The 13,709-nt window shown below is 43.7% G+C and overlaps 2 protein-coding genes across 2 annotated transcripts in view; one reads left to right on the forward strand and one right to left on the reverse strand.

Moving 5' to 3' along the window:
- The first annotated feature begins 3,508 nt into the window (after positions 1–3,508).
- LOC129598252 (fibroblast growth factor receptor 4-like) lies at positions 3,509–5,580 on the forward strand. The gene is made up of 5 exons (XM_055496074.1): positions 3,509–3,671; positions 3,752–3,985; positions 4,061–4,389; positions 4,809–5,038; positions 5,140–5,580. Exons 1-5 carry the CDS (start codon positions 3,509–3,511, stop codon positions 5,354–5,356), a joined length of 1,173 nt encoding a protein of 390 aa, XP_055352049.1. The 3' UTR covers positions 5,357–5,580.
- A 4,510-nt stretch (positions 5,581–10,090) lies between these two features.
- The window catches only part of LOC129598253 (protein unc-80 homolog), a 30,697-nt gene continuing 27,078 nt past the window's right edge, over positions 10,091–13,709 (reverse strand). Inside the window, 2 exon segments of the mRNA XM_055496075.1 lie at positions 10,091–12,133; positions 12,732–13,145. Of these exon segments, the coding sequence (XP_055352050.1) occupies positions 10,654–12,133; positions 12,732–13,145 (1,894 nt within the window). The 3' untranslated portion in view covers positions 10,091–10,653.

Below are 13,709 nucleotides of genomic sequence, written 5' to 3' on the forward strand. Positions count from 1 at the left end.
CCCTTAGTATTTTTTGCTTAATTCGGCAAATAAACAAAAGAAATGGCGCACGAAGCAACGTGCAAAATGATTAGTATGTTAACTTTTAAACCCAATAACACTGTATGATGATTCCTACCGACATTTTAGTGTATGTTTTTAGTGTTAATGCAAGTAATGACTTGTCTCAAAATTATTTTCTTAAAGAGTAATGTTTCCCGTGGTACATAATAATATTATTACAACATTTAATACGACTGTAAGCCTCAGTTACTTTGTGCAAAATTATAATATTGCACCGATATGTCGGAGATATACCGACAGCCTTAAATTCTTTGTTTTATTCGAAAACTAACTGCTATCGATAAGCATGATTATTTAATGTTTTCTCGATAAAAACAAATCAGCAGAACATATTACGGATGATTAAGAATCAAGATGCCACCCCCAATGTGGGGAAGTGCTGAAAGTGGGGCAAAGATTTGTAAAATTATTGTACATAATGCAGAATGTGGAATAACGCAAATACCATCATTATCATTTCATCAAACAATCTTAATTACTACCAAGACGTCAAGGTTGCGATGCCGGCTAACGTAAGATATACCTCAACGATATATGCATCTGGGAAGCACTGTATCTGTACTGTCGAGTCAACTTGGCATTTTTTTCATTCGGCGAGTTGCATCCGATTTAAATAGGATATAACTCACTGTACAAAACGGTGCTGCCAAGTGAGTCGACAAGAAAATGCCTGAAAATCTTTCTCAAATTCCTCGAAAGAAGGGTTTGCATCCTTCTGGTGTTCGATATTTTCTAGAGATGGGAATACTATATCAGTGATAACGACTTCTGAATCAGAAGTTTCGATTGCCCCTTCCATTAAACATTATTCTTAACACTGATCTTTTGCACATGGTAAGCTTTTAAGTTCATAACAATTTAACAACAGTATAAAACAATGATGATTTAAAGTCGGAATATGCAAATAATATTACGTTCACATAATATTGGACATAATAATTATTAATTCAGAACGGGTGCCTAAAATAAACACTCTGCGAAATGGGGTGCCTATAATAAACAAGGGTTTTAGGGGTTGCCTATAACGGTTTCCTTAAAAATATTCGGAAATATTAAGAAATAAATTGAGAAATATTCAGAAATATTTAGAAATATCTAGAAATATAATCAGAAATACTTACAAATATTTAGAAATATATTCAGAAATATGTAGAAGAAATTAGCAATGTTTAAAAACATGTGGAAATTGTTGGAAGTATTTTTCAAAAAGTTTAAAATTATTTCTAGAAACATTTAGAAATATAAATAGAAATATCTGGCATCTTTAGAAATATATTTAAAAACAATTAAAAACATTCAAAAGAATTTAGCGTTTTCCAGAAATATTTAGAAATAGGTAAAAAGTTATTTTGAAATATTTAGAAGCATTTAAAAATATTTAAGAATATTTAGGAGAATTTAGCGATATTCAATAGTATGTAGAAAAGTTTTTAGAAATATTCATAGAATATCTTTAGAAATATTTTTAGTAACACTTAGAAATACATATGAAAATATCAGAAATCTTTGAGAATATTTTTAGAAATTTTTAGAGCAATTTAAATGAATTTAGCAATATTTAGAATTATTTTTACTAACATTTGTTAATTATATTTGGAATTATTCTTAGAAATGTTTAAAAATACTAATTTAATTCAAACGCTCGTTCAAAACTTTATCCTTGGACTTCGAAATCTTTATTAAAAAGTTTATTCAAAACTTCAAAATGATGTTGCAAAATATCTACACATAGCACTACGTGGCTTTGGATGCAAAATATGAATGAAAATATGAGTTTATGAAGTGCACTGTAGTCATTGTTCACCCTTTTTGGAGAAGGTACAGTTAACACTTCTTTTTTCAGTCCAGAGGGGTTTGCGCTGCCCCTTTGATGATTTGTCAAGAGTACTTAAACTGGCCCCGTACAAGTTGTTCAGTTAAACGTCACAACGTATGATGCGGTGCATTGTCCATATATAAACCAAAGCATAGCGTAGAATTTGTTGTAAAATTGTGTTTTGGCCACGACAATTGACCACAGCAAATGAGACATTCTTTTTCGTTTAGTCTAACATTCATCTGTCTTTCAAAATATCAAAATTTTTTGAATTAACATCCGGTGACGGGACCCTGGTTAGAAACAATGAATTTGTTTTTAAGATTAACAAATTATTTAAATTTATTTAACTTTTTTAGATATGTAGTATTTTTAAAAATATTTGAAAATATTTTTTAATATTTAGAAACATTTCCAGAAATATTTAGAAATATATAAGGAACTACTGGAAATCTTTTGCAGAAAAGGTTGAAATATTTAGATAAATTTAGCAGTTTTTAAAAATATTCAACCATTTTTAGAAACATCTTAGTAATATTAAGAAATTTATTTTAAAGAAATTTTAAAAAATACTTTGAGTAATATCTTAAAATAATTGCATGCATAAGCTACATACAACTTCTGCAAAAGCAGCATAATAAAATCCTAGATTATCCTTTTCGTACACCAAAAGTCATTTACAAACCAACCCGGATACTTCGGTTGGACTCGCCACATTAAACTGTACCAGAAAAGTGCAAAATCCCGGTGGCGACCTCGGGGAACCCGAGACCTCGAACCCGGGGACTGGGTTAGACTTGCCACATTAAACTGTACCAGAAAAGTGCAAAATCCCGGTGGCGACCTCGGGAACCCGAGACCTCGACCCCGGTACTTCGGTTAGACTCGCCACATTAAACTGTACCAGAAAAGTGCAAAATCCCGGTGGCGACCTCGGGGACCCAGCGACCTCGACCCCGGGTACTTCGGTTAGACTCGCCACATAAAACTGTACCAGAAAAGTGCAAAATCCCGGTGGCGACCTCGGGGACCCAGCGACCTCGAACCCGGGTTCTTGGTTCTTCGATGCCATTCGACTCAGCGTGTCGAGTTGTGCAGGTTAGCAGCAAAAAGTCAGCGGCGAACCCAGGAACCCGGGTTCGAGGTCTCCGTGTCACAGAAAACTCAAATCTCATCTATAATAACGCAAGCTCGCTTCGCTCGCTTGCTTGATTATGATTCAAATGAAGACTGCTGTCACACCAAACCAAGGTTATATCATTTTTAGTACAAATTTCAGGCGAATTTCACAAATTCTAACTTTGTTAGGTAGATCAGCAATTAAAAATTTTATACTGTAAATAAACGCTAGAATGATCTCAACATTAGTTGTGTCTGTTTTTTGCAAAATTTTAAGAAGATGGGCTGACGATGATACTTTTGATACATCTGCTTGCGTTAAACTTTTTGGAACCGTATTCACCCATAACTTGCCAACTAGCTTTCTAACCCAAAAACAGTTTTCAGGACAACGTGCTGCATACAAATAAATTAGCTGTCTACAGAGCATCTTAAAGCAGTGCAAAGGAGTGTTGGGGAGTGTGGAAACGTTCCACGTGTGTACACACACGTACGTATCCTTTGGACACCATGTACCGGATCACCTGGCCTTTAGCTGTCTTTTTTCTCATCCAGAACATTTTGCGAACGGTACTGTTACAGAATCCCGATGACCGCCGCGACGACATGCAGAAGCTCGTTTCGGCGTCGACGATGTCGTATTACGAACGGCAGGCCTGGACGGTGGACCTGGGTAAAAAGGTCGATCAATGGATGCGTGTACAATTAGCGCATGTCGTGATGTTTTTCCGTGTTAAAGGTACTAAACCTGAGGACCGGATTTCGAAGGACAAAGCGGAATAGCCGTGAAAGGCTGGCTAATCCCCAGAAATGACGGGAAACTCTTAGACCGAACACCGTCGCAGTGTCTACCGGTCGCGGTTAAAATGCTGCGGGAAGCACATCCCGACAACCGCAGCATCGCCGGGTTCCTGGCGGAAACGAGTATCCTGACGAAGGTCGGCCGTCATGTCAATATTGTCAATTTGGAAGGCGTGGTCTTACAAGGTAATTCCGGGCTCGTTTTGCTCCGCTTGGAAATAATAATATCCGTATGACTTTACCAGAGATCATGCTGAACAGGTCGATTGAAAATCGTTATGGAATACTGCGAGATCGGAGCTTTAGACGGTTTCCTTAGAAAGTTAAAAGGCGCGACGACGTCGGAGTCTAAAGAAGTCGTTCGGCTGGTCAACGGTTACGTCGCCTTTGAGAAGAACCAAGATAACCAGCTTGTCGCCACACCGGATGTGACCGAGCTAATATGCATCGCCCACCAGATCAGTCGCGGCATGGCGTTCTTGTCAGAGAAGAACATTATCCATCGTGACTTAGCCGCGCGCAACATCGTGCTGACGGTTGACCGAATTGTGAAGATCTGCGATTTCGGCATGGCCAGGGGAGCAGCCACAGTACGTTCTCGAACGAGATAAGGTAACAAAGGCAGCTTTACCAGAGATTATAGTTCCATGTTGTGGGTAGGAGCAGCCGAATCGATTACAACTTTTAATCGGGGAAACAGTTCAATTAGGCGTTGTGATGAGAGAAAAAAAATCTACATAATATGTTGCAAGCGAAAGAAACTGACGTTTGTCACCTGCATGCTATTATTGACCACAGATGGCGGCAGAGTAAGGCGGTCGCCAGATCGCCAAAACGACAGTAGTAATCCGCAGTAGGCCTAAACCTGATTTCGCCTGCCTTGGCTAGACCTTCATGATTGCAGGCTTACAGCTACCGTTTCGAAATTTTGGTAACGAGACCTGGTATACAGTAGTCTCTTCTTTAGCACATCGAGTCCGTTGTATAATCGTCAGCTAAATGATCGTAGGTGCCGTTGCCGGTGTGCTGGATGGCGCCGGAATCCATGGTTCCCGGGCATGGTGTCTTCAGCACGCAGAGTGATGTGTGGTCGTTTGGTGTGGTCCTGTGGGAAATCTTCACCTTAGGCGATGTCCCGTATACCACGGAGTTCTCCCACGGGATTTTCTACGACGTGTTGTACGGATTTCTACGGAGTGGCGGTCGATTGAGGATTCCCAGCTTATGTCCCGAATCTGTGTACGTATCCTAAACCTACAAATGTTGGAAGCTCTATCTTGTGTGGTGTTTCGTTACCTTTTTAAAGTGCTGGTGCGAATTCCGTGTTTGCTTTGTCTCAGAGCGGTGATGATGCTGGAATGCTGGGATTTCACCGCTGAGAACCGACCCACATTTGAACTGCTGCACCAGAAACTGGAGCAGTTGCTTCCGGTGGCTCTTCGCAACCGCTACGTAATCTTTGATGCGGATAATAATAAGATCAATGAAACATTAGAAATAACTGCGACGGAAATTGATATGGATGGCAATATTGCCGAACTGGTCAGTGATGATTAGTGTGCGTGCTGTAGATCTGCGCTTGGACGACTGGCTCTGTTTTTCATTAACTGCAGCAGTATGACGCTGGCAAATTCACCTTCATACTCACCTAATTCACGAGACTTCTGACTTGCTACATACGTCTATCGATTTTCATGCTTTTTACTTGTGTACCGATTAACTTCCGGCAAATTAAGTGGATGGTAGTGAATAAATTTTGTTAATGTTGTTACTAGTGTTTTTAGTTATCCATCAAAGTGTCCGAAAAAACCACTGGTGTTCAATCGTTTTGTGGCAAAAATGGTGTTGCAGTCCATCTGGTTCATATTAAGTTTCTGATTTTATAATTATACAATTCTAACGGCGCTACCACTGTGAGACATTAGAAATGAATCGCTGCAAAAATTCGGCCGGGTGGGTGGATGTGCGAGAGGTGGGTGAACCGTCGATGAGGTCGGTGATCTTCTGGGCGATGTAGAAAAATCTTAACATCCATGGTCTGCTGTATCCAGCTTCTAACGAACTAACATCCTTGGACCTCAATCACCTCACTTACAGTTGAAATCAGGATCAGCTGAAACTGGTTTGTAACTTTTTTCCCTACCTTTACTACGGTTTGGTATCAGCACCCAGATAAAAAAATATGTTTTAAATGTTCACGACTTTATTAATCGGTCATTGAAATGACTTTAGCAATGTCTCGACTTGCGCAGCGCATTCTGGGGATGGTACAATGCTTATCAGCCACTGTTCTACGATGTCACAGCAAAAGTGCACAGTTTTAGCGGTGTTACTTGATTCGCGAAGTCTACTATTTATTTATTTGATTCGCAAAAATAGTTAACGGCGCGCCGGCGTGTTACACTGTAATGAATTCACTTTAACAAACAATTCACAAGCGCAACTGTATCTGTACGTGTGCCCTTTTAGCAGTTTGATTCAGGATGTCCTGACTATTATTCGGGCGGTACTTAGGAAACAAAAAACCACCTACTCCGAGAAAAAATTATATATAAACTGGCGTAATAGAGCTGTTTAGACAAAATTATACATAGCTAATTAATTGAGCACGAATTATTCTTGATATGTTTTTCCTGATAACTAGATAATTGTACCGTAATTGCTGGACATGGCGACAGATGCCAGTCGGTCTCTTTGCGCTGGACGCTTTGAATACTGTATCTTGGTGCACGTCTTGGCGATCCGTCGCAGCATATTCTGCATCTCCTGTTTCATGGCTGCAATGAAGAAATCCACTCTCGGCAAAATATCCAGCATGTACAGCTTAGGACTAAAAAGACGCATACCGTAACCCCATACCCAGATATCCGTACGCATGTGGCAAGTGCACTTGTACGACAACCGGATAGTTCAGCTGAGTCGTACAGCGCACTGCGCCGCATGCGTTCGGAATGCTGTGGGTGGGATTATGCGCCCTTTTTGTCCTACGCTGTAATGCTCCAGACCCTTACAAGCCATCACTTCCTTAACATACGGGGCCACTTCCAGGAAAATATGCGCCACATCAGCCAGTCGCACGTGGCTCTTGGCGTAGAGGAGCTTGGGCGGGCGAGTGGCCAAATCACCGAGACATTTGCTCAGGTGGCGGATGCGCTGGTTGGCCGTGGTGATAAAGTGCGCGACGATGGCCAGCAAGTGGTTGCGCGGGTAACTGAACTCCGCTTGTTGGTTGGCCGGCTGCGGTGGCTCGTGGATGGTGATGATTTTCGGACTACAGACCAGCACAGCAAATTGTCCTCATACTAAAGTACAACTGCAGACAAAAATCAAAATAAAACAGTTACATTTTTTTTTCGAAGTCAAGCGATCTCTGAAGCAACACACCAGAAACCTGTTGGACACCAGAAACTATCGCGGTAGCCAGTGTACTACGATCCTATGCTGTTTACTGGTACTGGTTTCGCACAGGCAGTTGCGCCAAGAGCAGCTGCAGTGTCTGCCCTGCTCTTACTGCGCACAAAATGTTTTCGTAAAACAAACATTCAAATGCAGCACATCACGAAGAATACAAATTCGGCCGACACGAAGAAAAATAATTGACGACGCAGTATACAGTACTGCATGTATTTTTTGTTCTTTTAAAGCCACAAAACTTTGATTATTCGTACCGGTCAACCTCCACATCGTGTTCGCGACCGGCATGCGACGGCGACGCCATGGGAGCGTTCTTCCGGGCGGCGGTGTAGCGGTCCGGCACGGCGAAGGGGCGGGTCAGGGATTCGATTTAAGGCTGCCGGCTAAGGAGATGATCTTCTGCAGTTTGTTGGTAGCAAAAGTAAAAATTTATCGCTCTTTAATCGTACCCTCAAAAGAAAAAGCTGTGTATCACTGCCTTGGCATATACACCGGACATGTCACCATAAGTTCATAACGGCCGTACTTCGGGACGAACTCTCAAGCGGGAGGGCTTGCTCACTGCTTGATAAAATGATTATATTTCACAGTTTTTCTGTGGTGCTGATAAAATAATTCCCGGCTGCGAGAATCTTCGTTTAATTATAAAAGTTTTACGATACCCACACAATCTTCTATAGGTTTTATAGGCAGCATGAGTAACAGTTTGGAAACGAAATTCTGCAAAAATAACTAGGCTGTTTCGCCAGAAATTATCTTTACTGTATATTACTACTACTAGCAACGGTTAATTTTGGGCACTGGTTTTGGTTTTTCGACATCACGCCATCGTACTACGATAACACTGCACTCTCCAATTCTAGAACAGTCAAGCCTTATTATAGCGCTTGGTACTTCAACACTTTCATCGTCCGCCATGAATCGGAAACGATAAAAATGCTTTACTACAGAAATATTACAGTTTCAGCTGACTATAAAGTATAAACCCAATTTTAATATGCACTGTCCAACCATCCTTATTTTTTCCAGAATATCTAGACTGTACGGAGGATGATGGATGAGGTTTAAACAAAAAAAGAGATTATTAAAAATGGAACAAGCTTTACTAACTGATTTATAAAACTGATTTATATCTCGAAATTTGTCTATTTCGAAAAGCATGATTATTTGATTCGTCTTGTCCAGGGTGGCGATAACCACTTCACTACGTTCCTTCCTGTTTTTTCTTACGGGCAGCCCGCATATATCGTGATAATAATTATTCAGACAGCGTACTTGAGTATGGAGTTGAGCTCTTCGGCCTCTTCGTGGTTCATCTCCTTGCGCAGATAGTTGGTGATAAACTTGCTGATCTTGACGGAGCAGACGACACATACTGTAAGACGGTGGTTGTAGATGCCATTTCCCCGTCGTCAACCAAGAGAAGCTCCCAGCAAACAGGAAACATGCGCTCCAGCTGCTTCTCGTCTTCACCGACTGTACATGTTCGATAAACTTGCATACATATCATTACGATTTACGTATCTGCAGTGAAGCTGAAGATTACGGTATCCGTATATCTGTGCAGTTTGCAGTGCTCAGAGGCCCAGGGCAAATGTTGGCCTCCACTGACCATACGTGACAAATATATGGAACAGTAATGTGATAAGTACAGCTTACGTATTACAGCACAGTAATGCTGCTTGCTGGTTACCAGGAACGTACGGGCTTGGCTACTCGAAAATAAATCAAACATTTGGACATGCGCATCGGAATGTTGATGTTAATTCTCGTAGTTCTCGCTTTTTGTCCGTTCGTTTTTAATAGATTGTGTTCGCAAGCGCAAAAAGGCTTACGATATGCGGTACGATATACGATAGGCTCTTGCACGTCATCATGGCGTACCCTTATCGGACCGTCTGACGATAGGATTGACGATAGAAAGCAAAGCTATCGTCAAGCTTACCGTTAAGCCCTGCGAAATAGCAACCGCTCTTAGTGGCGATTGCATCGACTGGCACGGCTACAAGTGCCAACTCACGAAACTTTTGAGGTATCAGAATAAGTTCGAATGGTTTTTGATTAACAAACGGAGTAAATCAGAAGAAAGACAATATTAAAATAAGTTTTTTGATACCACGTGAGGGCAGTTTGTTCAAAAACCAATGGTTTTGCAGCTGTTTCAATTTACCATGCAAAGCCTACGGCGTTGTTGGAGTACTCAGCGCGAACTTTTTACTCGAACTCCGTAGACGCCTGTTTTAACTTCAAATGTTCATAACAACGCTCACTGGCGCTCAAATCTAGCAGCTTTGGTGTCAAAACAATAATTTATAATTTAGTTTCATCGGGTTCACAACTAAAAGCAGTTTAGCACAAACAAGCCCCAAGGGTTACTGAAACTTTTTACATTTCACTTCGGAGGCAACATTCGACCGTATAACGTTTATCGTTTGTCGCCTGTGATGAGAACGAACACTATAAATTACCGACGATATGCTTACGGTACGGTGCTGCATCGTATCGTACACCGGACCGTCTATCGTTGGTGTGTGGCGAACACAATCTAATAAATTTAGGTCTACGATCTGACCTCACAGTAAACTGTGTTTCTCGATTCTGGCAATCGTGATCATAGCTGCTTCGTGACCTCGCATCCTTTTCAAACCTGAACAGTCAGTTGCTCACTGGAAGCGCTGAATAAGCAATTCCAGTTGAGATGCTTCGAGAACATCGTAACAGAGCTAGCAGCCGTTCGCGCTTCAGGATTTTCTTGAGATAGTGTTGTTGTCCAAGAGTTATGAGAATGCTGTAGTTTCAATTAATTGGCGAATGTGTTATATTTGTACTTAAAATCGGTGGAGAGACTGTACAAGGTTAAACGAACCGCGGGCCGAGGTGTTGATCAATTATTTAATTGTTTAACCCATTTTTTCTCCCGTGGAGAAGTAATCCGGCTGAGCAGACACTGGTCAGCCAGTCCATAAAGACCAATCTATTGTAACGGGGGAAAACACCGGCAACCGCTGCACAACGCAGGCACCGGCGTCCAGAAGTAAACACAGAAAACCATGAAAAGAAAAAAACCAGCACGAATCAAAGATGAAGGTGTGAGTGTCAGTGTGTGTCAGTAGGCGACAAAATCTGGAGCAGAGTTCAATTGAGAGAAGAAGAGACAGCGCAGAGCATAACAATCCAACGGAACTTCAAAAATCCTTTCTCTGTAACATATGCCAACAGAATGCATCGGGTTTGAAATCACCAGTAGTGAAACGCACGTCAACGGTGTCTCCGTTGTCCAACCAACGGATCACCGGAAATGGACCGCGTCAATAATTCCAAAATCTTTTCCAATAAATCTCCAGTCAAATTTCCACTGGGTAGATTTTCGCAAAATTTTATTCCTTTACTAAGATTCCGATTAATTGTTAATGGAATCATGGGGCTCGAAATTCCGGGTATTATTTCAGCAGAGAAATCTCTTCATCGTCGTTCAGTGACTCCACACTGTGCGTCCGCATTGGGACGTTGGCTTTGATGGACGGCGGGCGTGCCGTGTGCACCACCGACACCGTGATGACCTTGCTGTTGACGTTGTTCGGAACGACGTTGTCTTCGCGCGGCGGCCGCGTTAACTGCACCATCTCCAGCGCCTCCGGGACTTCCGAGCTGTTGACCTTTCGCATGGACGCGTGGTGGTGATGCGGCCCGGTGTGCTCGCCATGCTGTGCTTTCTGTCGCGTCAAGGTACTTCGTTTCCGCTCCGGCAAGCGACTCTCCACGGCGTTGGTCTCCGATTTCTCGATCAGCACGGGGATGACGATGGGCGGCGAGCGGCGCCCGCCCTGGGAGGACGACGAGCGGTCCTGTTGGACACTTTCTTTGCGGCGCCCGTAGCGGAACCGCCCGAAATCAGCCAGGCGGTAGACCCCCTCGGTCTCGCCCTGGGAGCCCTCCTCCCCGGCGATCTGGGTGGGGGAGCGGCTGGGCGGGTGGATGTGCGAGAGGAGGGTGAACTCGTCAATGAGGTCGGTGGTCTCTTGGGCGATGCGGGCGAAGACCTCGGCATTGGAGCGTTCGGCGGAGATGGTCCCGGTTAAGGCGCGGCGGATGTTTCCCTGGATGAGCATCTCCTGTTCGCCCTCCTTCTTCGCCGCTTCGATAATCCGCAGGGCCAACGGGGCGAGGTGGACGAAGAGCGCCGTGCGGTGGACGATGGTGTACTCCAGGAACTGCCAGAACGCCAGACCCCCGTTGCCCTTTTCGGCGTAGTCCTGGATGGATTTACTCAGACGCAGCCACTCGGATCCGAGCCGGCCTTCGTAGCACGCCACCACCACTTTCAGTCCGAGGAAGGCGACGCGCCGAGATAATTCTTGGTGGCGGCTGGCGGCCAGTTGCTGCGATGAAGGCACGATGCTGGGCGGGTTGGACATGTTGCTGTTGGTGCGGACGATGTGCTGGTTGACGGCCAGCTGTTTGGACGTCAACTGCTTCGACACGGGCGGGTGCAGTAGCGACACAAGGGTGCGGACGATGTAACGCAGGTCCTCGATGCGCATGGGCGGGAGGTCGGTGCTCTCACTCCCGACGCGCAGGACGAAGGGGAAGAGGAAGCAGACGACGAGGCGCAGGAAGCGGTCGCTGAACTGCGCGCACAACTGCTCGAGGTTGCAGTACTCGCGGCCGGCCTGCAGGTAGATGGCGGTGAGGTCGATGGTGGCGTCGCGGAAGACGGCAGGGACGGTGACGAGGGGCGGGAGGGTGGAGATGGTGCCGGCGGGGATGGGCGAGGCCAGGACGGTGTCGCCCGAGGCGGCCTCCCCCAGGGTCAGGTGGATGCAGGTGCCCGTGATGGCGCGCAGCTGCGGCATCAGCGCCATCAGGTTGTTGGTGCATAATGTGCGGGATAAGCCCTGGATGATCTTGGCCGCGGCGTTCCTGTTGGCGAAATTAGAACTGATTTTAGCGGAATTTAACTGAATTTTACGGATTTTATTTGATAATGTAATTACAAAAATTAGGCATCTAATCGCGGCATCCATGTTACACAATTTTAAAGAACTTTTAAGTGAAATCTCCTTTAGTAGGAAACAATTTATTTAAAAAATTATGAAATTTTCATGTAATTACCGTACATTTAGCCACGACGCTCTTGTTATACAACTGATGTTTTACAGGAAAAGGTTTACTAAGGTTCACTGTGCCCACCCGTAATTAGTCAACATTATTTTACAGCGCATATAAGAGTCGATAAAAATTCTAAAATCTAAAGACCTTTTCCCTTAGACATCCATCATTCATCCATATAAAAAGTTTTTGCGAATTTTAGACCGGTTTATTTCCGTAATCATGCAACCAACATTACGACTTTTGCGAAGTATTCTCGTGTTCACATTAGATATCAGCCATTGTTCTACAATTTCACACCAATATAACACAATTTTAGCGGTAATTCCACGTGATTCGTAAAATTGTGTTCGGAAAATATTATTTAACAGACCAGACTTTCCGTCCATTTAGTTAGTGGTAGACATACCAATCCGTCTCCTTGCGCATGCTTGACGCCTTGGAAATCTTTGTAAAGGTCTTCTCGATGCGTCGCAGCAGATTCTGCAGCGCCTGCTTCATGGCTTCGATGGAGAAATCGACGGTGGGCAGGATGTCCAGCATGTAGTGCTCCAGACCCTCACAGGCCATCACCTCCTTATCATACGGCGCCACTTTCAGCAGGGTATGCGCCACGTCCGCCAGTCGTACGTGGCTCTTGGCGTCGAGGAGTTCGGGTGGGCGGGTGGCCAGATCGCCGAGGAATTTGCTCAGATGGCGGATGCGCTGGTTGGCCGTGGTCAAAAAGTGGGCGACAATGGCCAGCAGGTGGTTGCGCGGGTAACTGAACTCGGCTTGTTGGTTGGACGGCTCCGGCGGCTCGTGGATGGTGATGATCTTCGGTCTTAACACACCACAACATTAATGATCTTGCTACATGATACCAGTAATAAAACAAAAAAATCAGGAATAAAAAACAAACTGAAAAGTAGGAATGTCTAATGTCCGATACAGATTTCAGAAATGCAACGCGCTACAGACCTGACCAAAAGAGAAAATTAGATAGCCAGTGTACTACGTTTGTTCTGTATGTTGACTTACGTACTGTGCTTGTTTCGCACAAACATCTTATCGAAAACAAGTTACAGTGTCTGTCTGGTTCTACTCCTCCCTAAAACCAATATACAAATGCACACAAGTCCATCTAACTGCCGACAAGCCAGGCAGTGAAGAAGGTGCGAGCCGCACATATCGGCGCCGAAAAACATAACATTTTGATCATCATAGGAAACTGTCACACTAATTCAAAAAAGAAAAAAATCTAAATGTAAAAGGGCAGCATTTTCTAACATAAAAATGTTGCGATAGCACTCATAGGTTTCAGAATTACGCCGCACTGCAGCATTACTAATTTCCGATGACCACCTGAAGCAACCCGTGTAGAGATACTACACCAGTATCTTGTTTT

The sequence above is a fragment of the Paramacrobiotus metropolitanus genome, unplaced genomic scaffold (genome assembly GCF_019649055.1).
Source record: "Paramacrobiotus metropolitanus isolate TYO unplaced genomic scaffold, Prichtersi_v1.0 Parri_scaffold0000118, whole genome shotgun sequence".
NCBI lineage: Eukaryota > Metazoa > Tardigrada > Eutardigrada > Parachela > Macrobiotidae > Paramacrobiotus > Paramacrobiotus metropolitanus.

Bases quoted from the DNA above. Each gene is read 5' to 3' on its own strand.
- LOC129598252 (XM_055496074.1), top strand. From the start codon at position 3,509: ATGTACCGGATCACCTGGCCTTTAGCTGTCTTTTTTCTCATCCAGAAC. The intron at 3,986-4,060 runs GTAATTCCGGGC...CATGCTGAACAG, and splicing joins GGAAGGCGTGGTCTTACAAG to GTCGATTGAAAATCGTTATG. The intron at 4,390-4,808 runs GTACGTTCTCGA...AAATGATCGTAG, and splicing joins TGGCCAGGGGAGCAGCCACA to GTGCCGTTGCCGGTGTGCTG.